This window comes from Castor canadensis, chromosome 18, assembly GCF_047511655.1.
Source record: "Castor canadensis chromosome 18, mCasCan1.hap1v2, whole genome shotgun sequence".
NCBI lineage: Eukaryota > Metazoa > Chordata > Mammalia > Rodentia > Castoridae > Castor > Castor canadensis.
In genome coordinates, this window is record NC_133403.1 from 32657173 (window position 1) to 32671970 (window position 14798).

General features: G+C 40.9%; 1 protein-coding gene across 12 annotated transcripts in view; it reads left to right on the forward strand.

The window, feature by feature from the left end:
* Cit (citron rho-interacting serine/threonine kinase) overlaps positions 1-14798 on the forward strand; it is a 164037-nt gene that overhangs the window by 95784 nt on the left and 53455 nt on the right. For 8 of the 12 annotated variants that reach the window (XM_074061228.1, XM_074061229.1, XM_074061231.1 and 5 more), the window contains 6 exons: positions 807-947; positions 2781-2906; positions 6210-6305; positions 9958-10074; positions 11117-11226; positions 12228-12402. In XM_074061228.1, the coding sequence (XP_073917329.1) occupies positions 807-947; positions 2781-2906; positions 6210-6305; positions 9958-10074; positions 11117-11226; positions 12228-12402 (765 nt within the window). The remainder of the gene's footprint in view (positions 1-806; positions 948-2780; positions 2907-6209; positions 6306-9957; positions 10075-11116; positions 11227-12227; positions 12403-14798) is intronic. The other 4 variants (XM_074061233.1, XM_074061234.1, XM_074061235.1 and 1 more) reach the window with 1 other exon arrangement.

Genomic DNA, 14798 nt, shown 5'->3' on the forward strand with positions numbered 1-14798 from the left:
TTTGGTAGTGCTAAGTACATTCATATGGTTGGGCCCACCAAACACCAATTTTCCTTTTGATATTACTAAGCTAGCTAAAACCAACTCAAATGTAAAATTTTAAAAAATTAGTTTTCTGCCACATTTCACAGCCCAGGGTCCACACATGGACTGCGTAGGTTTCAGAACCAGGGCTGTCTTGCAGTTTCCACTCTAAAAAACTTTAATTTCAAGCAAGCGCACATAAGGTGATTGGTTTCATAAACTCACATTTTTCCTAAAGTGCTAGAAGAGCAGGAGCATAGTGAAGCCCCAAATAAAAATACATACAAAATTAAGAGGTTTAGATTTTTTTTTGGTAATCATGGATTTGCTAATTATCATGAACACCATGGGTACTGTACTTTTTGAAAGGTATTTATGTGAAGAAAAAACTACAATTGTAGATTTGTCTTCTTTTCTTCTTAGATTAGCAGATGATATGATTAAAATAAGAGAATCAGCAGTCAGAGGTCACTACATAAATTCCTAGGTCTTTCAATCCATCGAGACCTTTTTTATTTGATTTGCTACATTGCATCAAAGGATACTCATGTATCCCAAGAGAAACGTATCAATTGCAATTATAGAATGCATTCCAAATTCAGTGGTGTTAAAAAAGAAGCCACACCTTATATATAGACAAAATATGCAATAAAGTATGCATATGTTTTTGAAAAATGGGTATAAAATACTCAGTGTTAACTGCCTTTTCCACTTAGGATATCATCATCTTTTTCACACGAATAAATTTCAGCATCTATATCCTGTCCCTTCTTTCCCTATAGGCTGTAAAAGCCAGCACAGAGGCCACCGAGCTGTTGCAGAATATCCGCCAGGCAAAAGAGCGAGCCGAGAGGGAACTGGAGAAGCTGCAGAACCGAGAAGATTCTTCAGAAGGCATAAAAAAGAAGCTGGTTGAAGCTGAGGTGAGCAGGAGGCCTTTAGCCTGCAGTGGACTGACTTAGGTGACCACACGATTGGCCTTGCCTGTGCCAGGCGGTGAAAACCACTGCTTGCTCATGTTTGACCAAACTTCTTCCCTTCTGACCATCCCTTTGAAACTTGACAGGTCTGGAGACCTTTTCCCCCAAGCGGAAAGAAAGATCTGTGTCAGCAGCTCCAAGTCCAAAGACATCTCGACAAGAGCTTTCCTGTCTGTTTTCTTCTGACCTCACTAATCTGGGAGTCTTTGTATTTATATAGGCTCACTGTGACTGCATCTCGAGTTTTTCTTTTCCTTCTCTCTGTTTTGCCCTGCCTTTTCCCCCAGAACATTAATGACATTGATTTTTCGAGGCTTCACCTAATACCTATGTGTCCAAGACTCTCAGATCTATAATTTTCGGCCTCTTCTCTCCCTCAAATTCTTTGTTGTTGTTGTTGTTGTTGAAATCATTTATATAATTATACTGCAAATATGAGTGCTTTTTCATTGTAAAAACTTAAACAGTACAGATGAATACAGAGTAAAAAGTGACACTTCTTTCTCTCTCTGCCTCCCCCAGCCCTTGGTGTTTGTCCGACGGAATGGATGTAACATAATTTCACCATTCTATTGCTGGATCTTTGCATTTCCTCATCTCAGTTTGGGTGTGAGTCTACCAGTACATGGCTCTTTGGGGCTGTCCTCACCCACATTCCTGGCCATATTTCCCACTGCTCCTTTGAAATCCTGAATCCTGAGTAATGCTTCAAATCTAGAATGACCTTGGTATCTTTCCCCTGCAAGCTGGTTCCCCTTCTCATTTTCCTTATGAAAGTCAGGGCTACTAGCATTCTTCTGGCCACCCTGTGCTTGAAACCTTGGCGTCATCTGCTTGTCCTTGGACCCTGCCATTCAGTGAGTCACTTAGTCCTATAAATATAGACATATTGTGTCTCTCATTCACCCCCTACTTGCTGTTTCTGTATCCTTGCTCAGAATACAGGCCCTTTTCCTTTTAGTTGAGCAAATGTAGCAATTTCTTGGTCTTCTGCTTCTAGTATCTCCTTCCTTCCAGTGACCTCACAGTGTAAGACTCGTGGACCTCAGGCACTCCTGCCCCATTCCAAACCTTTTGGGGTTCTATATATCTTAGGTGCACCCTTGAACCTGGCGTATGGAACTCCCAACCATTAGACCTGCAAACACTGTCCCTCCACCTTTTCACCTGCTCTCCCCTAACCTATCCTATGCTGTAACAAGTCAAGGCTTCACCTAGGGCCTAGACTGGCTTTGACAACCTCTGTGTTTCTGTTAATGGGTCTCTCTTTATGCACAACACTCTCCTCTTTCTCCTGCTCTCCTCACTCCAAACCTCCCTACATTATTGTTTTCCAAGTTTCACACTTCTGTCATTCTGCTGATCAACTTTATTGGTCAAAAATCTTTTTTCCTCCGTGCCATCTCCCATAAATTTGCACCTGTTTTCTTTGTGGTTCTTCCCCCTCTTATCCTTCATTATCTTTTTTTGTGTTTGTCATCTTTGGCATGGGTGGGAACGATGTCATCTTCCTCTCTGTATTACCTGTGATACCTAGTGTGTACATACAGATAGTAGGTGCTTGGTAAATATTTGAATGAATGAATGCACTCTTGTAATCTCCACAGATGAGCACCTCAATTATAGAATCTTATTTTCTTCGCTGTTGCTTCAGGTGACTGAGACTTTTCTTCCTGATCGAGTGTATGCTTCTTCAGGGCTCTTTCCCTTGATGCAGATGGTTATGCCCATAGCGGTTGCGCCATTAAAACTCTCTGATTGATTCATGACCTACAGGAACGCCGCCATTCTCTGGAGAACAAGGTAAAGAGACTAGAGACCATGGAGCGTAGAGAAAACAGACTGAAGGATGACATCCAGACAAAATCCCAACAGATCCAGCAGATGGCTGATAAAATTCTGGTGAGCAGGAACAAAAGTTGCAAAGTTCAAAGACAACAGATTAGAGGTTGCAAAGGGAAGGGGGTAAGAAGAAAAAATAAACACTATTATAGGGGAGGTATCACTGAGTAGGTGAATTAAGAGAGGTGGTTTCAGTGTGTGTCACATCATAGAATAGTATATTTGAATAACCAAATACTAGACATTTCAGCACTGGTAACAGATCCTTTAATATTATTTTTTGTTCTGTTTGCTACTGCCTGGCATTTTTTGGTAGAATGTGCCTCTGTCATTTTTGATATATTTTTATAGGAGCATTTACATCCTTCTATCAGCAGAGCTTTGTATGGCCATTAACTTTGCAATACCAATTGAAAACATTATAGGTGTTTAGACGGGTAAGACCCACATCCAAGATTCTTGCTTTTAGGAAAGAAAGAGCTTAGTCATACAGAATTGTTTTTCTTAGAGTAGTATCTGTCACCCACTCACTTTCTCTGCTACAGTTGGTTATTGTTACTATTACTTTTTTCCAGTTTTCTTAGATGTAGCAGATCTTTTTAAGGTTTATAATCATCCTGTCTTAGTCTCTGATGACCAAATTAATCAAGGAAGTCTTGAGTGGTTGTAGTTGCAGATGTGTTGAAGTTTTGCCCCTGCTAGGGAGGAAGATAGCACTTTTGAAGGGCTTTTCTCAGATCTCAGTACCTAAGCCAGAAATTATTTAGGAGACCTAGTGATGATTGAAGTCCATGGATGACTCCCTTTTGTCCCACCCCTAGGGGAGATACATCATTGGACGTTCTTCCCCACCATATAAGGAGCGGAAGTGGTGAACAGGCCACTTCATCTCTCTCTCTCTCTCTTCGCATCACTTCCGGGAAATGAGGCTCCAACAACTACATGAACTCAAGAATGGCCAACTTATAGGCTTATAAGTCCAGTACTTAATACCAGACCAAACCCGAACTCTTCAACATTTGATACATTTCTCTGTTTATGTATAGTCATAAAAATATGGTTGTTCTTGGACAAAATGGGTAAAAAGAGGAATTGGTTAAATTGTTAGGCTTTTATACCTGGTCTTTATATATACATATATATGTCTGCACACAAAGACAAGTGTGACTGTTAGTCTATCCTTTCTGTTCTCTTGTTCTATCATCAAAGTTTCTCTTGACTGTTGTCAGGTATGTGAATTTTATTGTGAGTAAAATTAGGTTCCACCACCGCTATCCCTTGCTTAATACAAATGAAATGGTTAATTCTCTTGTGGTTGCAAAGTGTTTCTCTGTTTAATGGTGATGTGTTCATTCATTCATTCAACAAATATTTAATGAGCTTCTACTATGTGCCAGGCACTATTCCAGGAGCTGGAAATATAGCAGTGAATAATAGTATTTGCATAATGTAAATGAAGAGTTGATCCAATACATATAGAAAAAGATACGTTTAAAAAATGACAACAACAACAAAAAATGCCAAATCACCAAGCAGTCAGACTTCAGAATATTTGCTTTTCCAAAGGTTCATTTGTAATTAATTGTAGGAATACAGAGTTCTGCATTTCTGGATTGTGTGTTGCAAACTCCCATTCATATAGAGACCAGAAATTTGGTCTTAATGCTATCAGTCTCAAGTATCTGAGTTTTGGTCTGATATTTAGACTCTGATTTCCATTTCTGTGCCTTCTTATGAGGATTGAAACTGAGAAAAGATGATTATCAACTGATATGTAAAATACTCCCTCCGCAAAGAAAAAAAATGAGTGATTTTTTTTTTTTGTTGTTCGAATGTATCTTGCCACCTACCCAAGTGCCTTTGTGGTTGTGACTTTGTTTAACCGAAGGTGCCTTTTGCTCAAGAACCCTTGCTGAGGCTGCAGACTATCCAGGACACAGGCAAAGAGTGGTCCTTAATATGTTACATAATGATGATGCTCAGAAATAGATCCCCAAATGACATTTGCCTTCAAATATTTGCTCTTCTGAAAAGAACTTTCAAAAGAGATAATGGGGGCTCTCATTACAGCACAGCCTTTCGTTTTGATCAAAGAAGTCATTGCAGGCGGTCCTTTAGTGAACATACATAAAGGCCTTAAAAATATTTTTATTAACTAGAGTCCTGTTTACGTTTCACTTTGCAAGATCACATCTGTTAGATTGCAGTAGATTTTGTGCACCTGGCCTTAAGACAGACTATTTTAATGGCCCCCAAAGCAAAGCCTATGCCTGCAGACTTTAGAATTTCAAAAGCTTAATCACTAACACTTTATGTGCATGTGATTCTCAAAATACTTTTTTTCCTTCCATTTTATGGACATATCCTGTATAATTTCCTCATTCTTTAAAATTCTCATAATTGCTTCTACTTCATAATAGTGCAAAGAGATGAAAACTTGGAGTAATGATTTTTGATATCAGTAATTAACTAATGGGTCCAGAGTCATAAGAATGAATTTAGATGCAGCTTTCTGCATTTACAGCATGTCTCAGTGAATGGAATGCTGCCTTTTAAAAGATCACCGTATTATATACACTGGCAAATGAATTGGTATAATTTTCAAATGAATTACGATTTTGTTTAAAAGCAGAAAACTTCACAATAAAGGAACTAAGAGAATCTTAAATTTGAGCTATTTTTTATATTACTCTAAATTCTCTTCCCATCTCTAATATGTGTGCATGAAATTTCCATCCTTATTATCAGTGTATTTTATGTTCATTTCTGTTCCCATTACATTGTTTCCTGTAAACATCATGTCACATATACATTCTGTGATATTCACATTCTTCACCTATCAGTCAGTTTTGAATCTTAACACTAGTTTTCCTTTTTAGCTAGGGTTCTTGAGCAATAATTTTGTGAATGAGAAAAATATAAAATACTGTTTATCATCATAATAAATTGAAATCACTTTTTCTCATTTAAGGCTGTCAATAACAGTGAAAATGTGGCCTGAGGCTCAAGACAGTGGTCAGGGGGTTTGTACTGTGCAAAACTTTCACATGTTACCTGGTTATCCTTGTTTCTCTGTGCAAAGTTGAACAACTACCTCTGTTTGACCTGTCCTTCTGATCCAGCCTTGCAGCCCACCACTGTGTGTGTGTGTGTGTGTGTGTGTGTGTGTGTGTACTTGGACTTGGGAAACCGAGGGCCAAGCATGGTGGTGGTTTCCTTCCTGTGAGCCTTAGGCTAGTAATGGAGGAGCAGCTGCCTGTTACCTGTCGTGCCTGTGCCAAAGTCATGTTTCCTGTGAGTGTCTAATGAACGTTGCTGTGTCCTTCCCTTTGTGCGCCTGACTGTCTGTTCTTTTGTGTTCAGGAGCTGGAGGAGAAACACCGGGAGGCTCAAGTCTCAGCCCAGCACCTGGAAGTTCACCTGAAACAGAAAGAACAGCACTACGAGGAGAAAATTAAAGTAAGGATACTTTCTGATCTTTCTTGGTATTTGTCCTTTAGAACAATGTAGCTTTCCTTCCTAGGCCCTTTTGGCCACTTTTTGCTAGACTGTTTGGAATAAATGCTGTCCTCATACCATGGTGGGAAGTTTTTGGTCTGAAGTTCAAAATGAAATTTTTTTTGGTCATTTAATTCCATCTTTAATTTTTTTTAACCCACTGACATTCAGTCCATGATAATTTAGATTTATCCGTGCATTTAATACATTGTTTACCTTTAATTTTCTTCCAGTATCTCAGACCTTAGTGCTTTTTTCCTTTTGTTTAATGTATATCCTTGAAGCTTGGGCCTGGTGGTACACACCTGTAACCCAACCACGCAGGAGACTGAGGCAACCGAGCCTTGAGTTAGATGCCTTCCTGGGCTGTACAGTGTGCTCTAGGTCAACTTGGGACCCTGTCTCAAAAACAAGAGTAAAACAAAAGCATTTCCTTGAGAACTTTTTTTAGTGAAGATCTGGTGACAAGCTCTCTGTTGTGTTGGTCTGAAAATGTGTTGATTTCAACCTCATTCTTGCAGAGCTTTTGACTAGGGATAGCATTCTCTGTTCTTTTGTGTCTAAGAGCTACACACAATCTTGCCTTCTTGTATCACTGGAAAGATACATTCCATTGGCTTGGCTTTCAGTATTGCGGTTGTGAAGTCATCTGTCCATCTGACTGTTCTTTTTGAAAGTTATCCATCCTTTTAGTTTAAAATTTTACTTTGCCTTTAATTCTTAAGAAGTTTTACTGTGAGATGTCTAGATGTAGATTTCTTTTTTATTTATCCAGCTTCAGATATACTAGGACTTTTTAATAGATTGGCATCTTTTTTTTAAGATTAATTATAAGAAATTGATGGTCATTATATTTCAAATATCATCTCTTCCTCTCTGTATTTCCTTTCCTTTTGAGAATTTGATTAGACATTTATTAGATCACTTCTAATCTGTCCTTTTCATATTTTCCATTTCTCTGTCTCTTTCTGCTGTGTTCTGGGTAGGTTTCCTGACTTGTTTTCCAGTTGGCTAATTCTTTCGTGCTGTGTCAATCTGCTTTTAAGCCCATCTTTTGAGTTTTTAATTTCAGTAACAGTGTTTTATATTGGTTAATTTGTATTTGGTTAACTCTCAAGTGCAGTAGATTATTTAAGGCACTAATTTCTGATTCCACGTATTCATTTTCAAGTCTGTCTTTTATTTCTTGAAAGGTGTTAAGCATAGTTCTTTCATGGTCAGTTTTTGAAGACCTGTTTCTTTTCTGTTGTTTCTTTTGCTTTTCTTTTCTTTTTACCATGGTACCTAGTTCCTTTTGTGTGCTTGATGAGCTGTGCATTTTCCTTGGAGAGCTATTAGTGGGAATGTTTTTGAGCCCTTGGATAAGAATGTATACCCATCTTGGGGTATAACCCTGAGGGTTTTTTTGGTTTGTTTGTTTGTTTTGTTTTTTCCCCTTCTGTCTCCTCTTGAACTTTGAAGCTATCCATGTTCACTTGGTTCAGCAAATGCCTCTGGTTGAAAACAGCTTTGTATCTTTCTTACTTTTCCCTGCTTCTAGTTTCATTTACATTTTGGTCTGTAATATCTTAACTTTCTTGCCAACTTTTAAGTGCTTCTGGGAAAATGTTTCTGTATCTTATCTAGAATTTTAAATCATTTTCAATAGGAGGGCTGGCCTGAGTCATCTAGCCCACTATTTTACCAGAGATGGACGTCTGACTGTCCATGTTTTTCCTACTCAAATCACATCACATTTTTATTATGATTCCCACCAAGTCTTCATTCATTCCTATGTGCTTGAGAATCAGGCATTGGTCATAACATCTAAAACATTACCTCTTCCCCTTCCCAATCCAGACACTGAAAGAGGTTGCTGATCTTGTCACAGATTTGGTTGGTATCCTCAATTGAGGATTCTTTGGGGAGTCAAATAAGTGCATGCTCACCCATTGTCACCACCACCCTGCCACCTGCTTTCTTTTACCTTTGGTGTGACTTTCAGTTACTTTTCATTAAAGTAGAGCAATAGACCAGAAGTGTTCTTAAAGTGTTTTCATGTGACATTATGCACCCCCCTTCCCCCTACCACCTTAGTGCCTTTGCAACTTTCTCTACCAGTCTCTTTAGCTTGGAATTCTTACTGACTTCCAGTCTTTTATCTTTGGAATAAACTAATTTGCAGAAAATCACGCGTTTTTATAGTCATCCACTGGCACCTTTGCATGATGACAGTAACCCTTTGTGAGATCCATTGAGTGATAGGTGTGATTAGACTAGTGTACCTATCAAAACCATGTTTTGTCTTAAATTGATTTAGGTGTCTCCAGTGAGCTCTCCCATGTCAAAAACAAAACAAAACAAAAGCAAAACCTCCTTGCTCCCCCCACTTCCCATAAATCTTCTTGTTCATCCTTCTGCCAGTTGAACCCTGTCAAAGCTGATAGATGCCTCCATTCTCCATAGACCCTTGTCCTTTTGGTCAACAGATATGTTATTGGTATCTATCACTGCCAAAGTCAAGGTCTTATTTTGAACAGAGTTCAAATGTCTTTTATTGCTTTAGCTCCCCATAAAAAATGAGCATTGGTCTAGATATTATGTGGTATCTGCTACCTTCTAGTTGGAAAGAACTTTGTTTTATAGACCCCAGGGAACGTCAGGGAAAGGTCTGTTTTCTTCTGTCTTCCCTACTGGAATCTGTATAAAACCATTTCTCTTTAACCTTTACTGCTTTATGTTGCCTGTTACAGCTTTTATAAGGCCATTTTAGTAATGATTATGATCAAACCCTAGATTCCACCCTATTCTTGCTCATAATTTTAGAATTGCACTCAAACATCCAAAAGAGTGGGGCAATTTACCCTGTAGAGTTGCTTTGCTCCTCTCTGACCCTTTTGCTCTTCTCCACCAACTCCTATTCTATTTTTTTCACCAGTCAGTTCTAGTTTAAAGCCCTTTTTGAAATCTGTTCTTTCCTTTATCATGTGGACCCCTTCCCTGCTGACTGGCTTCTTTTTGGGACGATGTCCCCTTGAGCTACAAAGGTCCCTTCATAATAGACATTATGGGAAACGCAGATTTCAGTCCCATCTGTGACCCCAATTCTTGCAGCTTTATTCCCAATATCCTGTTCTTCTTGATGCAGTTGGTGTCATTTGCAAAAGCAGAATGGATTCTTTGTGATGAGAGCACAGGGTCTTGGTCAAAGGCTTGGGCCAGGTATAATGTCTTCTTTCTTCTTTTCTATTTTGCTTGGTGTTTTGGCAACTGGTAGGGCTGTGGGTGCCTTGCAGAACCTTAGATCAAGCTGGTGGTTGGTGACACCATTACTGTTTTTTTTTTTTTCCTCTTTGGAACAGTAGGTACTTACATTATCGTTCTCAGCTTTCAGAACACATGGTTTCTTTTCTCCTGGGAAAGGTTTCTCTTCCCAGGGACGTGTTTTTTTTTTTCCCTAGCTTTTTTTTTTTTTCTTTATATTGTCTTTTCTGTCTATTGACTATCCACCTATGTGACTGTCCCCTGCTTCCCTCTTCTTCCCTCCTTCTTTTTCTCAAGTTGCTCCTGTTTAGTCCTTCTTCCCAACCAGCTTGGCAATGTAGGATGTTCACGTCTTCTTTTGTTTCTGTAGGTGTTGGACAATCAGATAAAGAAAGACCTGGCTGACAAGGAGAGCCTGGAGAACCTGATGCAGAGACACGAAGAGGAGGCCCATGAAAAGGGCAAAATTCTCAGTGAGCAGAAGGCGGTAGGTAGAAGGATTCTCAAAGCAAGTTCTCCAAGGAGGGTTTTTTGAAATATACTAAGCATCACTCACTTGATAAGACCCCATTTCATCTGATAACTTCTTTCTGTATAATCTTGTGGAGTTTGTAAGTAACAGGAAGTTTTCTCTGAAACTGTTTCCTGTCCTAAAAACAATGGAGCTGATGGCTCTAGGTGGCCAGTTTTATGCTGATCTGTCATGCAGTAGGATGTGGTCCTTCAAAATACCCCCTGAAAAATACCCAGTGGCCCTCGGTCTCCTTCATTTCTCTTTTCGCTTATCTGTTTCTCTCCTTTGTAAACCATGTAGGCAATTTCAGAAACTCGCTGCTCATAGTACTCACGTATGATGCTGGCAAATATTGTATCTGTATTATCTCTGACTGCATTGGGACTTTCCGTATCAGAACCTCTAAGGAGAGTCTGGGAAGTTATACTTTTAACCAGCATCTGCCCTAACCCACCCCTGGTTCTTAGGATTCAGTAAGTTTGGGAAACTCTGTTGCAGAGAAATATGTGATAACTGTGAACTTGCATATACACATTAAGGCTTCTGCAGCCCCCGGTCACAGGCAGGTGACACAGGAGTGTAAAGGGCCTGCTTCTGCACAGAATGTCAGGCTCTGAAACAGGTCCTTCTATGTCGTGTTTTGCTTATTTATTTTTTTAAAAACTAGCTCTTATTTCTACAAGTGCCTAATTTTTTTCTTTTTCTGTGGTACTGGGATTTGAACTTAACTTGCTTGGCAGGCACTCTGCCTCTTGAACCATACCTCCAGCCTAACCTTCTGTGTTTTCAGTGCAAGCCGTTTAGGTATTGTGGAGACATTAAGTTCCGCTGGGAAAACAACTGAGCACCACCCCCTGAGTGGTGACACCTGTGGTCTAGGGGCTGAGCGCCATCCCCTGAGTGGTGACACCTGTGGTCTAGGGCTAGCCTGCTGGCATTTCAGAAGACACTACCTTGGCCTGTGTGTTCACCTTAACCCCGTCCTCGTGAGTCTCTGAGGCTCCCTGTGTTTCAGATGATCAATGCCATGGATTCCAAGATCAGATCCCTGGAGCAGAGGATCGTGGAACTCTCTGAAGCCAATAAGCTTGCGGCAAACAGCAGTCTCTTCACCCAGAGGAACATGTGAGTGTTCACATTCTAACCTGTTCTTCCCTCCTGGCACAGAGACTCGGTTCCCCTCTGTCTCATAGGCTGCAGAAAATTTAATTACTCTTGTACTTTGGCCCAGCCCGCACACGCTCTGTAATTTTGCCCTGTCTGAAGCACTCTTGCTGCTGTGGCCTTTCATTTGAATCAAGTTTTCTTAAATACCTCAAATTACCATCAGATTAGAGTGCTTTGGTCTCGCTAATGAGGCCATTTGTAGTTTGCTTTTGGAAAGCTCCTGTCCCTGTTCCCCACACTTGCCTCCTGTACTCAGTGAGAAGTGATGGTGTATGCACCACTTGGGCCATCCGTTCTGCTGTCGTTAGGCTCCACCCTGGGGAGCCAGTCTGCCGTCAGCAAGGGCTGTCTATGTTCTGACCATAATCTTTTTACCTGAAGAATTAAACTTTCCAGGAATTCCCCTAAAGATTTCTCTTCAGAGGAAAACATCTGCATCTTGATCTAACGCAGTTAGGCTACTTTTCCAACTCTGAGTTATTCTGTGTTGGATACTTATAAGCAGTTTGATGAGGAGGTGAGGGAGCTGCACAGAGAACTGGAAGGAACAGCATTCTTTCTCCTCATTGCAACCTCCCGCCCAGAGCCTGTGTTAATGAGCTATGGGCGGGGAGGGGCGCTCCTGAACTCTAGCGTGGCCCCTTCTCTCCTATACAGACTCTCAAAGAAAAAAACATGAAAAGGTCTACTAAAGCAGTGAAGAGTTAGCATCGCTGTGTCTTTCTTGACTATACTTAACTCCATAGGTGAGGGACACTGAACAATGAGCAATGATGACTAGATGATTGCTGTGATCATCCCTATGGGGCCAGATCAGGAGGGAGCTAACTAGGGAATCCCCACAGTGTATTTAATGAGAGTGCACATCTTACTTCATTTCCATCTGTCCTTCTGAGGAGACATGTTCACTGCTGGCCTGACTGTGATTTTTGTTTGGATCCTCCCACCACCCCCACCAGGAAGGCCCAGGAAGAGATGATTTCAGAACTCAGGCAACAGAAATTTTACCTGGAGACACAAGCTGGGAAATTGGAGGCCCAGAACCGAAAGCTGGAAGAGCAGCTGGAGAAAATCAGCCACCAAGATCATAGTGACAAGAATCGGCTGCTGGAGCTGGAGACAAGGCTCAGGGAGGTGAGAGTGAGGGGCAAATCCCCTGAAGCTGTTGGGGCCTCCAGGCCCTGAACCAGTCAGCTTTCAAGCATAAATCACCTCCCCTTTTTTACTAGTTTTGTAACTTCTTTAAAAGTGTTGCAGGCTACTTAATATCTCTGTGCTTCAGTTTCCTTGTCTGCAAAATGTCAATGGTAGTGTATCTCCCTCCTGGGGTTGTGTGGGGATTCTATAAATTGGTGCATCTGTCAGTGGGAGCAGAGCATGTCCTCCGCTGTCAGGATTTAATGAGGGCCACGAGGTGCAGTCCATGCGTGATGCTTAGCAGTGCTGGCTATGGAGCGTTGCTCAGTGACTGGGGTAGAGCTCACATAATGATGGGAAGTTAAAAGACAAAGCCAAACATAAGTTTGTTGGATGGAAGGTAATTCTCTTCAGAGATACAAGGAAGCTAGAAGGAGAAACCATGTTTTTGAGAAGAAAACACAGCAAATTTGGTTTTAGTTATGTCGAGGTTGATTGAAGCCATGAAGTTCCAGTCTTGTATTCACTGTGTATTCATTAAACACCTGCTGTGTGCCAATTATTAGCCAGGGCATACAGTGGTGATGACAGACCAGTTCCTGACCCCTGGGGCTTTCAGCCTAGTGACTAGGGTTAGCTGGCTCTGAAGAGGCAGGACTGGAGTTCGGGAGAATGGTTATTGCAAGTTGGACACCTGGGCTGGGATTGGAGATGCAATGTCTTGTGCACTGTAGGTGCTCAAATTATGGTGACGGACTTCTTCAAAGAGCAGATGCTCTTTCTTAAGATCTGTCAGCAGACAGATCTGAGGACTAAACCTTGGAGAATATTCACATCTAGGTGTGTCTTATATTTGGAATATTAAAATGAAGCTACTTCTTCATAGGACAGAAAAAAATATAATCTCATGTTTCTTGGGGTTGTCAAGGTGTGTTCTTCCATTAGATCACTTGGAGTGTCTTACAGTGTAGAGTTCTTGGAGTCACTTTAGCTTTTTAAGATAGAATTGGCAGGGGGAAAAGGAATTTGCATTTTTAACAAGCATCCCAGGTGATTTGTACTTTCCCTAGAGTTTGAGAATCATTGTTCTAGTTTGTCAGAACGCCTTAGGTGGTGCTCTCACTGTTCCCAGTAGAGTTAGCCTTAAGGCTGTGAATGTAAATAACCCAGACAGATTTCTTTAGCTTGGGAACATCGACTGACTGTCTTTTTCCTTCTCTTTCCACTTATGTCCATCTTACCGAGCCTGCCCTGCAGCGGCAGCTCATCTGGGCAATTACAGTGTCCCCAGGGAAGCTTTTTTTTCTTGATTCAGTATTGCAGCCCACCCCACTGCCCTGCAGGAAGGCAGGAGAAACTTAAAATGTTTTATAAGAGGTTTAGGGTTCTACATTCTCCCGGGGAGTTTTAGAGTTTAGCTCTAAATATAACAAGGCCAGTCCATCTTCTCTGGGCAACATGCTGCTGGTTGAGATTGAGGCAGAGGCCTCAGCCTCAAGTCTGATGGACCTGAAAGGGCCCTGGGCCTTCTCCCTACCTTGTGTGCACAGTGGTAGCTCTTCTGCAAGGTATGTGGAGTCCCCGAGGTGCAGGGCTTCTGGGTTCTCCCAGCATTCTCTTTCCTTTCCCCAGTGTTTGTCTCCCTAACCACTCCTTGACTTGCTGTCATTTTCCTCATGGTTTTGTTAAGGAGCGTCACAGGAATTTTCAGGCTTATTGGTAGAGTCCCAGTCTGCTCTGACAGCTGTCATTTTCATAAGGGAAAAACAATAAGACATGATGTTTATAAGCATAGACTCAAGCCAGACTCCTGGGTTCCAATGCCAGCCTTTTTTTGTTGTTGTTGTTTTGTTTTGTTAAAACTATGTGACATTTGTTCAGTTGTTTAATCTCTCAGTGCCACAGTTTGCTTACCTGTGAAGTGGAGGTAATAGTAATACCTCCTTTATTGGGTTGTTATGACAATGCAATAAGTCAATATAGTGCCTGGCGTGTTGTAAGTACTATTTGCTGTTATAACGCCATCATTGTCATTGTCATTATTGTCATCATCGTCGTCATCACTAAAGAGATATCATACCTGTGACTCTAGCTACCAGTGGTTTGTTACCAAGTAGACCTTTCTTTTGATTTTCTGACCTACTATTACAGTAGACATTAGACATCTCCAATACGGATGTCTCCGTTGGTGTTTTAGGTTTGACATATTGAGCCCATTGTTCTTAACCACATATATGGGAATGGCTGGTTTTCATTTTTTTCTCCCTAACTTGACGGCAGAGACTATCTTTCATTGCCATATTCCTTTTTCCACAGAAATGGCTGAGTAAAATTTTCTTAAAGAAATACATGAAACATTGAGTGGATGAATGGATGGAGAAATGTTCCATTCA